Raw genomic sequence first — 15,166 nt, 5'->3', positions numbered from 1 at the left:
CATGAGTGTATGTGAACTACCATTCGTCAGAAAAAGGGAAATTTAGTCATATATTTGGCATTCATTTCCCCTCTTTTTTGGGAAATCCAAACACATATTTTCTCTCTCTCTCTCCCATCCTCACTCTACGGAAGGAAAAAAAGGTGGGTCTAAAATGTCGTTTGCTTCTGACACAAATCTGATTGGGCAATGAGAGAGAAATTTCCGCTGTGTGTTGAGTTAAACCCTATATAAGGTCCTCACTAGCACTTTTCAGTCTTGCATCTTTTCGTGAGAAGCTAATGGCTGAAAGGCTTCTGAAGCACAGGTAAGAGAGTCTGATGGTAACTTGGGAATGAAACCTTTCTAAACCCTCAGGTTTAGAGGAGACTGACAGATACTAAAACAAAGGGACCAGAAAGCTCTGAACAAAATATCCCAGTATTTTCATTAGGCAAAGATCTAATGAGAGAGAAACTTCCCTGTTACAAGGTATTACATATAAACTAAGGGACTTGTTAACGCCGCAGATGGAGCCTAGTCCATGCATAGCCAAGAGGGGCTACAGCTCCATGCCAGTGCCCTTAAAACTCTTGCAGATCCAGCAGTAAGGGAGAAGACCCATAGTTATGAAACAGTGTTATTGAGCAAGAGGTTGGCTTTGTGGTGTGGTAGAGATGATAATAAGCTAGAAATAGTATGTTATAGTCAGACTATCAGATGTCAGATAAATATAGCTACTAGAACAGGAAGAAATTTGGATTAAAACCACATTATAAATATGAGCATGATGGGATACACAGAAGATGCCTGAAGGTGAGTACCCAAAAATATGACTGCATTATATTAGTTGAAATATGTTTTTTTTTTGTTTTGGATACAATTTGAAGTAGTTGTGCAGTCATTTATTGTTCATCCCATGGGAAAATCACAGTGTTAGGCTAACACTGAATGCAGGCGATTTACATTTCTCTCTGTAAAATGGAAATAGTATGTATCACATGCATATGTGTACTGTATAGCACATAAATACCTTACATAGAACATACACTGATGCCTGTACAAAGTGTGTTTTATCTATTATTGCTTGCAATACACTGAGATAGCACATAATCTATCAACTGAGTAGCAGCAACTGAAACCTCAGGGCAGACCAGAAAGCATTCAGTCATGTATGTAGAAGCTGTCTTGACTGTGCCAGGCCAATACAGATGACAATCAATCAATGTATGACTGGCAGTGGGTAGTTTTGTTTTCCCTTAGTGTCACTGCCTCTGATTTTTAGGACAAGTTCAGGTGTTTCCTCACGTTTCTTAGCAGAGACGGTAAAAGAGTGTACATGTTGAAAACTCACTTGTGCACCAATAGGAAGATGGGTGTGCATGCCATGGGAGTCAAAGTTTTGTCCCAAGAGAAACATTTGTTGGAGACTTTGAAAGCTTGGCTCTGCCTAGAGCAGAGTTTGCCTGCAGTCTCATCTATGCTAGGTGGCCTACTTTGGTAGCCGCAGAGGAGAACACAAAGAGACACAGGATTTAATGAGGGCAATAGAACACCTGAAGTGACTGCTTAAAAGAGCTAAAGTCTATTCCACTGCATCTTTGCTCCTGTGTTCACTCAAGCTACTACACTACACCTGACTTGAAGTAGCTGACCTGTGCCTCAGTCACATCTTACTGCAAAATAAGCAGTGCTATATTTTTCCACCTGTAGCTGCTGCACTGAAAAGCTTTGAGGATAGCAGCATCTTGTGGTATGTTGTTTGCATCTCCCAAAATGAAAGGGACAAGTGATGCGTTCTTGCCAAGCCAGATGCTCTTGTTCCACAAGTCAGCCCCCATAAACTAGAGATGAAGAAGCCTTTCTGCTCTTCAAAGGTGAACCAAAGCTCACCATGTCTGGAGGGAGGAAAAGAGCAGATGACTCTTAAGTTAATGTTTAGTATTTTCGTTGTATATTCTGTCTTATCACAAACTTCCCTGTAGATTTCAAAACACTTTTCCTCGATCTTCTCCTTCTGATTTCCTCTGGGAAAAAATGTATGGGCTCTTCTTTGTCCTGGTGATGTGCACAGTGGGTGCCTCTGCTTTCAGACTCCAGCAAGTCAAAAGCACAGGTAAGGGCATGCTTTTATTTTTTAACCTTCTGTCTCCCTCTCCCTTCTTTTAATGTGCCTGGCTGATAGTAATTTCAAAATATCTCTGATTTGTACAGAAAACTGCCCACATCACACCGTGTATTTCAAACACTATTATGAACTGCATGAAGAACCTGTGGTTCTGAAATGCCCTTCCCCCAGACACAAACATTGGGATTTTTCTGCCTTGACCCCTAATATCACATGGTATAAAAATGGTTCAAAAACCATGATATCAGGAAGAGATGAAGATCCAAGAATATGGGCAAAAGGAGACGCACTCTGGTTTTTACCAGCAATGCTAGAAGACTCAGGAGTATATATCTGCACCAGAAGGTGGGTATTTAAAAGAAAATCCAATGTACTGACAAGATGACTATGTCAAAACCACATTAACTGGATTCTAAACTCCACTTATGTTCAGGGTATGCCTGGATAAGATTAGAGAAACAAAAGTGGAAAGTCAGAACTCTTCAATGCACTGTGTGTCTCCTATAGATATATATACTGAAATTGAGATAATTGTGGCACAATATTGCCGCTCTGGTTACCATCTCATGTATTTACTACACTGGTACCAGACTTGTGACATTGCAGTGGGTTGAGACTGGAGCCATGGCTTTTTTCAGTCATCCTTTTCTGAGTGTTTACAATCTGACAGCCCTCTATATAGTTTCAAAAGAGGTACCAGGGTCTGCATCTGCGGGGATCTGAGGAAGGCAAAAAACACCCATCACCTCTGGAGCCTGAACTCCAGGTGTTCTAGGTCCTTGTCCCCAGCTCCTCCATCCAGTCATCTTCACAGAACTTCTCTGGCAACTGGAACCTTGCTCTGGGGTCTACAGAATTAAACATACCTCTATATTCCTGGATCTGCTTGTGTAGGGTGCAGTTTTCTTGCTGGCAAGGCACCCCTCGTGAGTGACATGTCAGCAGTGGAAGAGATGGACAGGCAGAAGCTAATAAATCATACTCAGCAGGTTGTCCTTTCCACATGTCGAGGCAGAGATTGCAGAAACAGAGCTGAAAAGAAGACTTTGATAGTGAGGCCAGAATAACAAAAGGTTGCAAATATTGTCCTAGAGCACAGAGTAGTTGCCTGAGACTTTCAAGGGTGTTTTTAAACCCCCTTTTTGGACTATACTGCATCAGTTCCTCAACCTACAACACTATGGCAGTATTACTGAGAGCTATAGTAAAATGCTGTGAAACCTGTCTGAGAAAAATATGCAAGAGCCACGTACATAGCTTCATTGCTTGCATTATTACGAGATTGATAAAGTACAAGTTGCCTTTCCTTTGCAAATCATCCCACAGGGAAGCCGCCACATTTTTTTCAACACTCTGTAACATGACAGTAGAAGCAAACTATCACAGATCTCTGCTTCTGCAAAGCAAGTGCTTTGGATTTTGGCATCTGACCTGTAGGTGATGGCAGGTCCCAGAGCCCTAGCAGTAGTGTGAGTCCATCTGCTTACAGCACTCCAGGGGCACCAGTGATTTTCCAGGATCCCTCCTGGTAGGATTTCAGTCTTGGCCTCTTAGAAACTGCTGAGGAGGGCAATGGAGCCAGGAGGAAACTCAAGGGTGTCACTCAAGTTCCCCTTGCCACTGGTGGGTGCTCACCTCTCCCCACTCTATCTACAGGAACTTCTCCTACTGCACTGAGGTCTCCATCCACCTTACTGTCATGGAGAAAACAGCTGCTCAGGAGATTGCCTATCTCCAGGTCCTTTCCACTTTCACCTCTGGAAAGATTGTTTGCCCTGACCTATGGGATTTTACACCAAACAGGACAAGCCTGGAGCTCAAATGGTACAAGGTACAACTTTCACCTCCTCTTTGTGCAAAGCCTATGCCCAACCTGTTTGTAAAGTTACATACATCTCCGCTTTCTTTCTCTCCTGAACATCATGTTGTTAAAGTCATGAGCACAGCAGAATATCCTGGGAATCTGGGGGCAGATATATATATTTTAAGAAAGTTTCTCTGGGGTGGGCTTAGCACTGGGTGAAGGGGTCCATATGTTATATCCTCTCACAGGCAGTGTAACTGTTTTAAAGGCTAGATTACCTATCCTGACTCTAGGGTTTGCTACTTCAGATCGGGCCCTTCTCTTCGGCACTATGCTTCTTTTTGTGGCCTCTCTAGTGAATCCCAGAAAGTAGGACCTCCCAGTGATGCTTCCCAAGTGCTCAGGTGGGGTAACTTTCATTAATCAACTGGAATACAGCATTTGGGAGTACAAGATTCATCACACGATGCTTCTAGTGTTCCTTGCCTAACGTTGATAGTCCCTGGCTTTTCAAGTAGGCAAGCTTGGCTTTGCCTGCAAGGTCAAATATGCTTCACTTGGTCATCCTCAGCTGCACAATCTCACACTGGACAGCATGGGATTCTTCTGGTATTTTTGTAATACCTTGCTTTAGCTTTTCTTTGCACTCCCGCTATGAGCATATGCTCTGCCTCATGTAGCTGTCATTCTTGCCATAGGACAAAATAACTAGGCAGGCTTCATCCATGGCAGGAGGGTTGGAACTAGATGGTTTTCCAACCCAAGCCATTCTGTGGTCATATGTAGAGTAAGCAATAGTTTTGTGAAAACCTTCATGATTACTAGTATTTGTCTTCAAATAATGTCTTCTTAGAATATTACTCTTAAGAGGTCACGTATGGAAAGTAATAGTGTTGTGAAAACCATCATGGTTACCATCATGGTTTTGTCTTAGAAGAATGTCTAAGATGATTAAGAGGAATCATGAAAGAGCTAGTTATATCTTTTTCACCTTAAGATATGCACCTTGTTGAAAAGCTGTACACACACGTTGTAGATGATAGATCAAAATAGTGATTTTTCTCACTCCATATAGTGCCTCAGAGCATTTTAGAGATGGATGTACATTTGAAGATCTTTCCCTTTGGTGGGAAAGTGGGACTGCTCACATTTCCTAGTGATTAAAAGAACTTTTAATACCAGAGAGACAAGAATCAGTGATTTTGTCTGGAAGTTACACGGGGTGTAACCACACCTGTCTGAGCCGTAACACCAATTCCTGTCCTTCCTCCAGGATTCTCTACCTTTGGAAGCTGACAGTGGAAAATTCATAATTCTGAAAGGTTCGACTTCTCTGATCATGAATTCTGTGCTGCCAGCAGACTCTGGCTATTACACCTGCAAGATGTCATTTCCATTTGAAGGTGTGATGTATGAGATCACAAGAACAATTCACCTCCAGACTGTTGGTAAATATCAACCCCTTCAAACACTACAGTGCTGAACAAAATCTTTTGTTAATGCAACAGTGGGGAGGAGCTCGTACCCTAGCCTCTCAGCACTGTCAAGGGAAGGGGGATGCCAGGGGTGCCTGCTTTGGCACTGGGGGCTGTCCCAGAACCCCCATCAGGGCTGGGTCACCTCTTCAAGGGAGATTTAGGTTGGATATTAGGAAAAAAATCCTTCACTGAAAGGGTGCTCAGTCATTTGAACAGGCTGCCCAGGGCAGTGATGGAGTCACTGTCCCTGGACGTGTTCAAAGACCATGCAGATGAGGCCCTTATGACATGGTTTAGTGGTGGACTTGGCAGTCCTGGGGCAGTGGTTGGACTTGATGACCTTAAAGGTCTTTTCCAGCATACTTGATTCTATGATTTGGCTGACTTGGCGCTGGTTTGCGGAAAGCAGAACTCCATATTGCAAGTTTGTGTGGTTGTAAAACCCAGTAATTTATGTCTCCGGGGGGGTGTCACTGCCGGTACCCCCGGAGGGCTCAGGAAATGAACACCGAACACCCCCAGGACGGGACAAAGCCGCGATTCCGCAAACGGGGGAAACCCGCTCCACCCTCCGGGCGCGCTTGCGACGAGCGGCCAGCAGGGGACGGGCGTGCCTTGGCGCTCACAGCGCCGCCCCGCCCCTCGCCCCGCCCCTTCACAACGTCACACCAATAACCACGCCCCTCACCACGCCGGGCGAGCGCTGCGGGGCGGCTCTGGCAGGTGGTAGAGGCGAGGGTGCTGCTTCCCTCGGCTGGGTCCTAGTGCCCGTCGGTAGGAGTGCGGAAGACGTGGTCTTCGTTCATGTGCACATCCGTTCTCAGCTTAAGCGTGTGGCTTTTCTGGTTTTGCAAGTGTGAAATGGGTGTGCAGGGATCTCGGTGCTGACTGCTCACCGAGCTTAGTGCCTGACCTTACTCTTGATTCCCAAAAGATGCTCGCTTCTCTGCCAGAAATTCCTCCCAGTGCGGCTTTCAGGATCAAGCTGTGGGCTTAATCCTGTCTTAATTCCATGAACACAGATCTCTGGGCTTGCAATTGGCATGTCTCCGTTTGCCAGTGGCTTAATAATGAAATGGTTTCCTGAGAGGTGAGAGATACTGAGCAAAGTGGCATGGTTGTATCACTATATGGCGATATAGCTCTGGGGCAGTGCCCACATACTCTCTTCTGCTAGCACTGACTCTCTGTTCTCTTTCTCTCTCCAGAAAAAGAAAAGATAATTACTCCAATAATTGTGTATCCAACACAAAAGACAACATCAGCTGCTCTGGGTAAGGCCCAACATTATTTTTGGAAATATCTAATCAGAGAAAAATCAGACTAGGTCCACTTCTGCTGTAATTTATTGGCATAAATTGTTGCAGCTCTTTTGATCTCTTTTATACTGGCTGAGGGGTGGTGCCAGGGTAGTCTCTGCTTCTTACTGTCTACAACTAGATGTGATCTGTCGTGTAGGAGAAGCTGCAGAGCTGCTGTAGACTTTAGCCACTAACAAGGCGATAAAAGCATGTTTGCACCATTAGATCAGTTGTCCAGAGCTCTGTCTTCACTAAGAACTTTCCTTTTGCAGTGTTTCCTCAAATTGGTCTAGGTTACCTGGTGACTTTGAATGAGCCATCCAGCTTTTTTGGGAGGAGACATTTATTGCTTTTTACTGTTTGAATGGGGCAATTGATAGTTAGAAAATACCTTGATAGGGTCTCAATTTTTCTGTGAAGATTATATTATGACAACAAATTTATGTGGCATTTCCTTTCTGCTGAAAATGCCAGGTATGTTTTACATTCAGCTTTCTTACCTTAGGTACTATACACACAGCTGTGGCCTGTGATGTCTTAGTTTTCCCTGCCACTTTTCTTCCCATCAGCGTAGAATACCAAGTGATTTTATTTTTTTGCTTATTGACCTCTGTGGAGTGTTTTATATCCCTTGTATCACCATCTGCACCAATACAATAATAAGATTGTATGCATTATTGAGCCTGTGTAATATAGATACTTACCAACCTGAAGGCTCTTTGTCCTTGGCTCTGAGTTGCAATAATTACAGCAAAAGTTCTGAACTTTTGCAAGATCACTTTATCCTTGGAGGTCCAACTTTGAGTTTAATGCCCCTGCCCACAGCATCTCTTAGTGAAGCTCTACTGCTGGCTAATGCAGCTGCTCCAGAGTGGTAAATCACATCATGCCATTTAGGCTGCAGTACATCAGAAGGAGCAAGGCCACAGAAGCAAAGCTTTGCCTCCTGAGGAATGTGTCTAGTGCAAGACTAGCTAATTGTTGCAATGGGAAAATAACTTAGTTGGCAGTGGGAAGGACTGCCAAACTGAAGGGTCTTGCTGCCAAGAGTAGGGAATCAAAAGCAACCTGGAGCTTGACTTCAGAGTTGAATGTAGTGGTGCCTGACGTGCACGGGAACTTGATCTCCTAGAGGGGAGGTTGGTTTTCACCAAGACAATGACTAGTTCTTCATAGTATCCAAACAGGGTTTTACCCATTTTCTTTTATCAACAGGCTCCAAGATGATTCTCCCATGCAAAGTGTTTGTTGGACTGAGTGGCCACGTCCATACTGATGTGGAATGGCTAGCGAATGACACCACCATTGACGTGATTTACAAGCAAAGCAGGGTTACAGAGGGCGAGCGACAGTAAGTTTGGCTTAAAGTGTTTCCTTGTTCCAGGGGCTCTCAGTGCAGCTGAATGCCAGGTAGTGAAATGGGATGTGGACAGATTTGAAGTGAAGGTGAGAGCTGAGAAAAAATGGAGGCAAGCAAAAAAAAAAAATAAACCCATACCCAACCAAGGCACAGGGTGAAATCAGTTCTTTGTCTCTGTTTCTTGTTCATGGTACGAGCCAGCTGCAAGGCTTAAACTTGAAGCACATTTTCATGGGCAGCTGAGCTGATGGAAGAGCTGGCTGCAGTGAAAAGCAATGGGACTTGGTCCTTCCCAGTGCTTCTCTTATCTCTCACCAGCAAAACGGCAACATCTGGTACCTGAGATTAATGAGGCTCTCTGAACACACTAAGACAACAGAAAACTACTCAGTGGTTTGGGTTTTGTTATTGTTGTTTTAACGTCATTGTTTTTCCCCTTAGGCTTGTTCTTTTCCAAATTAGTGAGCTAAGTTGACTCACAGAGATGCCCAGTGAGTGCTAGAGCTGGCGCCAGGGAAACACTAGGGGGAATGCTGCTGGGAGGGAGAGGGAGGATGTGGCACATCCTTTTGCCCTGATCCGTTGTCTCTCTCGGTCTTGAGCCTTCTTTCAGCTGCCTCATAGCCATATGCCTCAAGGATTTTCCAGCTAGGAAAGGAGGAAAAAGATCTGCTTTCTGTACCTGTGACATACTACCTGAGAGGCAATAATGCTTTGCAAATGTGGGGTAAACCTACTGACTGAAATCTCTTCACTGAGGTCCAAGTCAGCAAGTGTATCTCTCATTTGATAAAGCTGAGCATGTCCATGAGAACATCACCCTCACTCGGGCCACAGTGGCTTTGCTTGTAATGATGGACAGAGCCCAGAAGGTTCCTGGTTCTGGGATGCCTCTGTTCGTTATGGTTAAACTGGTCACTCACCAGCTAACAACTTCCCAAAATTGCTCCTGGCTATTGATTAAGATTTAGCATGGGGTAGGAGCTGTTGCCAACAGAGTTTGGGGATGTAGCATCCCTATTATGAGGGACAGTTATGGTTAGCTGGTTTTGGCCATTTGTATCTATCAGTGCCACATAACAACCTGGCCATGCTTAGTTTATTGAGCAGCCAGAGGTAACATGGCAACTCAGCTGTATGCCCAAGCCCTTCAGTGTTTTCACATTCCCCACAGCATCATTAAGACCATTAATTTATAATGTTTACATGAAAAGTGACAGTGCTTTAAACCTGTGGTCATGAGCTATAAAATTTACTGTTGCTGTAGTCTCTGCAGGCTTTACAATAGAGCAGCACATGTACTTTCTTACTTGGACTTTAAAAAATATTTTTATGATTGCTATCAATATCATTATTACTGTTACCTGTTATTATACAATTGCATTAGGATAGATACCATGAGAGCTAAGGCTCATGCGGAGCCCACAGTGTGTGAGACGCCCCAGTTCTGCTGGAAGAAAGGCAAAACAGCTCAAATGCCACTGGGAAGTCAGATTCCCTGCAGAAATCTCTGGCAAAGCACCCACTGCAGTGTTGCTTCCTTCCTGCAGTACAGTCGCAGGAGGAGTGCACAGGGAACAACATTGCCACAGTGCATAGCAGACTCATGATCAGATCATTAAAGAGCATCTGGACAGCTGCTCCAGCAATGACTAAAACGTATCAGCAGACAATGTCTGACTGCAGCTAGAAAACCACTTACAAATAGTTGGACTGATGAAACAATCAATCAGGTTGAAATAAGCTGGAAACTTCCTAGACAAGTTTCTTGTACTAAGCGCTTGGCTTTGGCTGTGTGATAGACAGGGATGGTGGTTCAGTTTGCTGAGTGAGCATTTGCAGGGTTGTGTTCTCCATATGTTCTCTTCCAGCTCATAGCAGGAATTAATCTCAGAAATGAATAGGTGGTCAGAGAATTAGGTAATGCCACATTGCTGTGTAGAGAGTGCAAAGGTACACAGAATTCTGCTTGCCTTTCTTGTCTCCCTTTTCTTCAGTTTTTGAAAGACAAATCCAGATTTATTTTTTTTCCTGGAGAAGTCAACAAGTGCAGGATGGGTACTGACTGCTGAAACTCAAACAGTTGGCACAACTGGTTTGGAAGACACAGTTGTCCTCTAATGCTGAGGGGCTAGTTTAGAAATGAGCAAATAGCTAATGCAATTTCTTGCAATGTGCCAGTAGAATGAACACATCAAATGGCAAAAAAGCCAGCTTATAAAAGGATTTATCGTTAAATTTTATTTTTCTTCCAGAGAAATGGTAGAAAATGGTGAAAACTTCATCGAAGTGTCACTGATTTTTGATTCTGTCGAAGAAGTGGATTTTTACACAGATTTTACATGTCTGGCCCAGAACAGATGTGGATACCAAGTACTGCCAACAAGGGTCAAGCAGGAAGGTAACTAGTTTGACTGCTTATTTGGGATAATTATTATCATTATTCTAATGCTAAATTATCATACAAACCTTTTATACTGTCAGACCTAGTATCAAAATGAATTACTGCCTGGGGAAAACCTCAGGAAAACCTGCCTCCTTCACCTGTGGACTTTGAAATAACCTGTTCACAAAATACAGTTTTTGTGGGTCATTCAGTGACATTTTCTGCAGGGATAAGGATCTGTGCAGGTATATCTGTTCACTGGAGAGGGCTCCAGTTTAGATACACTCTGTGCAGTGATGGCTCCAGTGAGACTACTGGCAGACTCCCACTGGATGCAGCAGAGCCAAATCCTGTCCAGTTCCTCAACAAGTAGGAAAAAAAGACAATAGCAGAATAAAGATCGGAGTGTTCCTTCTCCTCATGCACAGACTGCCACCAAAATAACAAGAAGTGTAAATGATGATTGGTGGTGTTATTTTGGCTCCTGGTGATGGGAAGAGAAGCCTTAAGCTCAGTGCAATTAATGCTGCAGTGTGATAGACTGCTGGCCAAGAACCAGCTGTAAAAACAATGTGAAGCAATACTAATTGTTTCTTTGCATGACGTTGATGAATCACCCAAGCTTGTTCACTGTCTTAGAAAGGAGCATGAACATTTACAGTCTTCATTATGAGTTATAACTCATGACTCACTTCAGCACCCTTTGATGAGCAATTTGGACTCACTTTGCTAAATGATGTGCTGCTCTTGTCTTCCATGAGTTACACAGGAATTACTACAGAGGAGGCAATCCATGAACCAATATAGGCTGGAATAATCCAAAACGGTCTGGATGAACACTGGTGTTGGAAATTAGCTGCATTTTGGGAAAAAGCTCAGAGTCCTAGCTTGGTCATTAGTAATTTATAAGCCAGTCTATATGAGAAAATTAATCACGCAGCTTGAGGGTGGACCAGGTGGTGCTTTTATGTCCTGCTTGGAGTGTCTCTCCTTTCACCAAATAAAGAGAAAGCTCACAGCAGCTCTGGGTAAGGGGTGGGAAGAGCCATGTGTATGCAAAAAACCTGAACTTTAAATTCTCACCCTCTGTTATTTTCCAGTTCTTTCTCCCATCTTCATAAAAAACTATTTACCGGAGCACTCAATCAATAGACCTCTTCCTTTCACTTCTTTTCCTGATCAGGGTGATCAGCCCTGCTGGAAGGTTAATGTGCAGACATCCTCTTTATTGTGATTTCTCCTCCTCCTCCTTGAACTTAGAGAACTATGTTCCTGGGAGGGTTATTTTTTGAAAATACTCCATTTCTTTACTTTTCCAGCTGTTGGCTTGTCCTGGTACGTTGCAATGATTCCCATCGCATTGGCCTGCGTGATTGTGGTGGGGATATGCATACACAAGTGCTGGAAGCGAAGAGCTAATAAGGGATACACAACAGCAAAGGTTTAAAATTTGCTTTATGCTCCAGCCACCAACAGAGCAAGAAATCATCCTGGCTATCCTTCACATGGGACACAGAGAGACATTTCAGACTGCTTTCTCAACAGATGGGTATATATCAGCTCGTTTCCTCTTCTCCGTCTTCTATGATCAGATGAAGTTTTTAAGCTTTCATTTAATGCTGCCTAGACACAAAATACCCATAATTTGCATGGGACACAAATTACCACAGAATGTGCCCTGGATATTGGAAGGGTAGGGAAAGGGAGGTGCTCTCACCCTTTGTAATTCCAGCAGTCTTAATTTTTAAAAGGATCTAAAAACAGAAGATAAGAAAGCTTGCTGCAGAAGACCAATTCCACACTAAAGTGAAAACACAGTTTTCTTGTGCATCCAAACTTATTTTATTTTCCTTCAGTCTAAAAAGAGTATTTTTTTCCTCTTTTCCAAAGCCAAATACGGTTGTCATGGCAACTGTAGATCTATGAACTTTTCCACAGAAAATGTCATAGTTTTTTTTTTTGTTTTTTTTTGTAGCAGTTGTATTATTCTCTGCTTAAATGGACTATCTCAGAATATCCCTCCCCAGAGATAACTTCATCAACATAACAGATAATTGTACACTGAAGAATTCAGTTCTGTTTATCTACCAGTATCTGATAGCTAGGGATTCATAGGCAGCTGTGATGTGTTGTTATCTCTGCCAAGAAAAGAATTTGGAGGGATGTTTTAGTGTTTTGAGAGTTATTTGAATAGTCTAAAGTTTTATTCCTGGAAGCAATTGGACAGATTGCCAGTAATAACATACTTGCCCTTCTGTGACTCTTAAGTTTTTCATGGCAGGCCTGATTCTCCACTCTGATATGAGTATAAAAGTCTGGCATGGATTCCCATAAACAATGAGTCTGCACCAGTCTGAAGCTGGTGCAGCTTCAGGAACCTTCTGTGTTTTAACTGAAGCATGCAAATCACTTACTCATGATGTAAAATGCTGCCTGTTAGGTTAATCTAACTGGATTCCACTCTTGACGTAGATCAGAAGGGAGCAATAATCAGTGACCGTGCTGTACTTTGAGGATCAGAATAAGTAGAATGACTTAGTTACTTCCTCTTCCAAGAGAAAAGACTTATGATAGCTGAGAAATCATATATAATGTGTATTTATCTCCATCTGTATGGTAGGGGAAGAGATTCAGCCATAAGGTCTACTTACAGACCCTTAACTGACACCTCTCACAGATACCAAAGATAAAGTTTTTATTAGGTAAATCAGAGACTTTTCTAACTCTGTAGATATTAAAAAAAAAAATAAAATACTGGCTCCAAAGAAGCAAGTTATAACATAAGAATGTTAGGACTACACGTGGTTCCACAAACTAGGGACATGAGCAACTTGCACCCATCTGGGACTGACCATAATCTAATTCCTTTCCACCACAACTTACACCTGCTTCAAAGGTTAGCCCAATAAATATCTGGAAGGATTTTAAATGCTAGGATGAGGCTTGAATTAAGAAACCCTTCAATCTGTTAGCAAGAACCTTCACAGTTTGTGAGATTTAAGCCAAAGTTTTCCTTTAAATGTTCTAAATGTTTTCTGTGAAGATACAGGTACACATATTAGATTTCTGACACAGTCTGAGTCAAAGGCAGCCAAAGACCACTGGACTTACTCCTTCCAAGTGCAGGAAGAGGATGATAAACAATGCATATATTTTATGGACAGATGGGAAAAAGGTGGCCACAAGTGTGGAAAGCAGCCAATCCACTTGAATATCTATTCTTTGAAGGAAGAAAACTATAGATTAACTGATCACTGCTGGAAGAAGCATCAAAAATGGTATAGGTACATCAAGAATGCTCATTTTTGTGAAGAAATTGCTAGTTAAGGAAGAAATTAGGTTTGCCAGTAACTGTAACCTTTCCAAATGTGATTTGTTCTTCCTATCCATATGTATCCCCCAAGAGTAATGTGGTGACACATCTGGCTTTAGGTGCGGGGTTGGATTTCACTCAGTTGTGGAAAAGAAGCAGAACTTTTGGTATATGGAGTATCAGTGCCATAAGGAAGTTAAATACCTCAGATGCTCCTCCAAACTAGAAAAGGAGAAAGAAATTAGGCATACAGAGAATGGATGTTACATATTCAGGGCATCTTGAATACAAGGGCAATGTAAAGGAACAAAGGTTCATCTTTTATGAAGTGATAGCTGCTTCTCTGACTACAGGCATAGTAATATTCCACAGGCTTTCACCATAGGAAGACTCGTTCAAGCAAACTACATAGTGTAAATGTTTTACAGGTAGTCTTGAACAAGAGACCTACACAATGTAAACGTTTTACATAGATTTGGTTTGTTATAAACAAGGGTATCATGGTCTGTATTGGTTTTGAAAATGTTACGTGAAAAACAGACAAAAAAAGTAAAACCCAAAGTGCTGGTGTGTGAGTTGGGTGGGGAGGAAGCTGTGAGATGGCTCTTTGGGGGTGTCAGCTCTTCCCAGGAGAGGTTGGATTTTGCCCTCACTCTGCTGCAGAGGGACTTGTCCACTGGGGCCCAAGAGACCCTGGCTCTGTGGGGCTGCGGGGTGCGCTCTGTCCTTCAGTCCTTCCGCTGTTTCTGCTCTCACCCTATGGCACTGCCTTGTCACATCAGAGGGGGACCGAATCCTGATGGGCCAAGCTCCCTTCCTGACTGCCACCACGCTCATGGCTGTCCTTGCTCTGCAGTTCCCTGGGCGTCTGGGCTCACTCTGGGCACCTGGTATCATTCTGTGACTACCAGCTGTTGAAGAAGTATTGTGTTCCTTCACTGACTTCTATGGCGAGACTTCTGCAACGGGAAGTTAACACAGATCATCACTGTGGGGATGTGAATTGGGCATGTGCTCCCCAGGTGGGGAGATCTGTCTTGTTCACCTTCCCAAAGGCAAAATTTTTGTCTCTTCCTTTTTTTCAGTCAAAATTGGAGAACACCAGTGGTCACTTCACTTTAAGTAGGTCTATCCCACTAAGTTCAGTCACTGACCTCAATGCATTTTGAGGGGAGAATGTCCTGAATCTCAAGGCAAATTGACACTGAGGACTTACTTGTACTGGTTTATAATCAGACCTGAAAAGAAATACAGTATCAGGGAACACCACCTCACATCAAAGATTCAGGGCTCTACACCACAATGTTTCTATTGAGAAAAGGAGGATGAGGCCACTGCCTTCCTAGGTCTGTGTGGGTTTATAGCTTTTGCCAGAGAGCTCATCTGTCTGCAACAACTTCAGAGGCACACCTACAGA

General features: G+C 43.1%; 1 protein-coding gene across 2 annotated transcripts; it reads left to right on the top strand.

The window, feature by feature from the left end:
* Positions 1–186: 186 nt before the first annotated feature.
* IL1R2 (interleukin 1 receptor type 2) lies at positions 187–13,186 on the top strand. Of its 2 annotated transcripts, XR_009962424.1 has the most exons (10): positions 187–307; positions 1,965–2,095; positions 2,194–2,452; positions 3,764–3,938; positions 5,185–5,359; positions 6,598–6,663; positions 7,906–8,041; positions 10,306–10,451; positions 11,756–12,170; positions 12,201–13,186. XR_009962424.1 is itself a non-coding variant. In XM_062606936.1 (9 exons), exons 1-9 carry the CDS (start codon positions 282–284, stop codon positions 11,881–11,883), a joined length of 1,242 nt encoding a protein of 413 aa, XP_062462920.1. In that variant the 5' UTR covers positions 187–281; the 3' UTR covers positions 11,884–13,186. The 2 variants fall into 2 exon arrangements, 1 of the variants encoding a protein (XP_062462920.1); XM_062606936.1 differs by having other exon boundaries at positions 11,756–13,186.
* Positions 13,187–15,166: the final 1,980 nt, after the last annotated feature.

This window comes from Pezoporus occidentalis, unplaced genomic scaffold, assembly GCF_034315485.1.
Source record: "Pezoporus occidentalis ecotype Australia unplaced genomic scaffold, CSIRO_AGI_Poc_V1 ctg99, whole genome shotgun sequence".
NCBI classification, from domain to species: domain Eukaryota; kingdom Metazoa; phylum Chordata; class Aves; order Psittaciformes; family Psittacidae; genus Pezoporus; species Pezoporus occidentalis.
Note: the sequence above shows the minus strand (reverse complement) of the source record. Positions and strands in the feature narration are given on the sequence as shown.

Bases quoted from the DNA above. Each gene is read 5' to 3' on its own strand.
- IL1R2 (XM_062606936.1), top strand. From the start codon at position 282: ATGGCTGAAAGGCTTCTGAAGCACAG. The intron at 308-1,964 runs GTAAGAGAGTCT...ACTTCCCTGTAG, and splicing joins GAAAGGCTTCTGAAGCACAG to ATTTCAAAACACTTTTCCTC. The intron at 2,096-2,193 runs GTAAGGGCATGC...TGATTTGTACAG, and splicing joins CCAGCAAGTCAAAAGCACAG to AAAACTGCCCACATCACACC.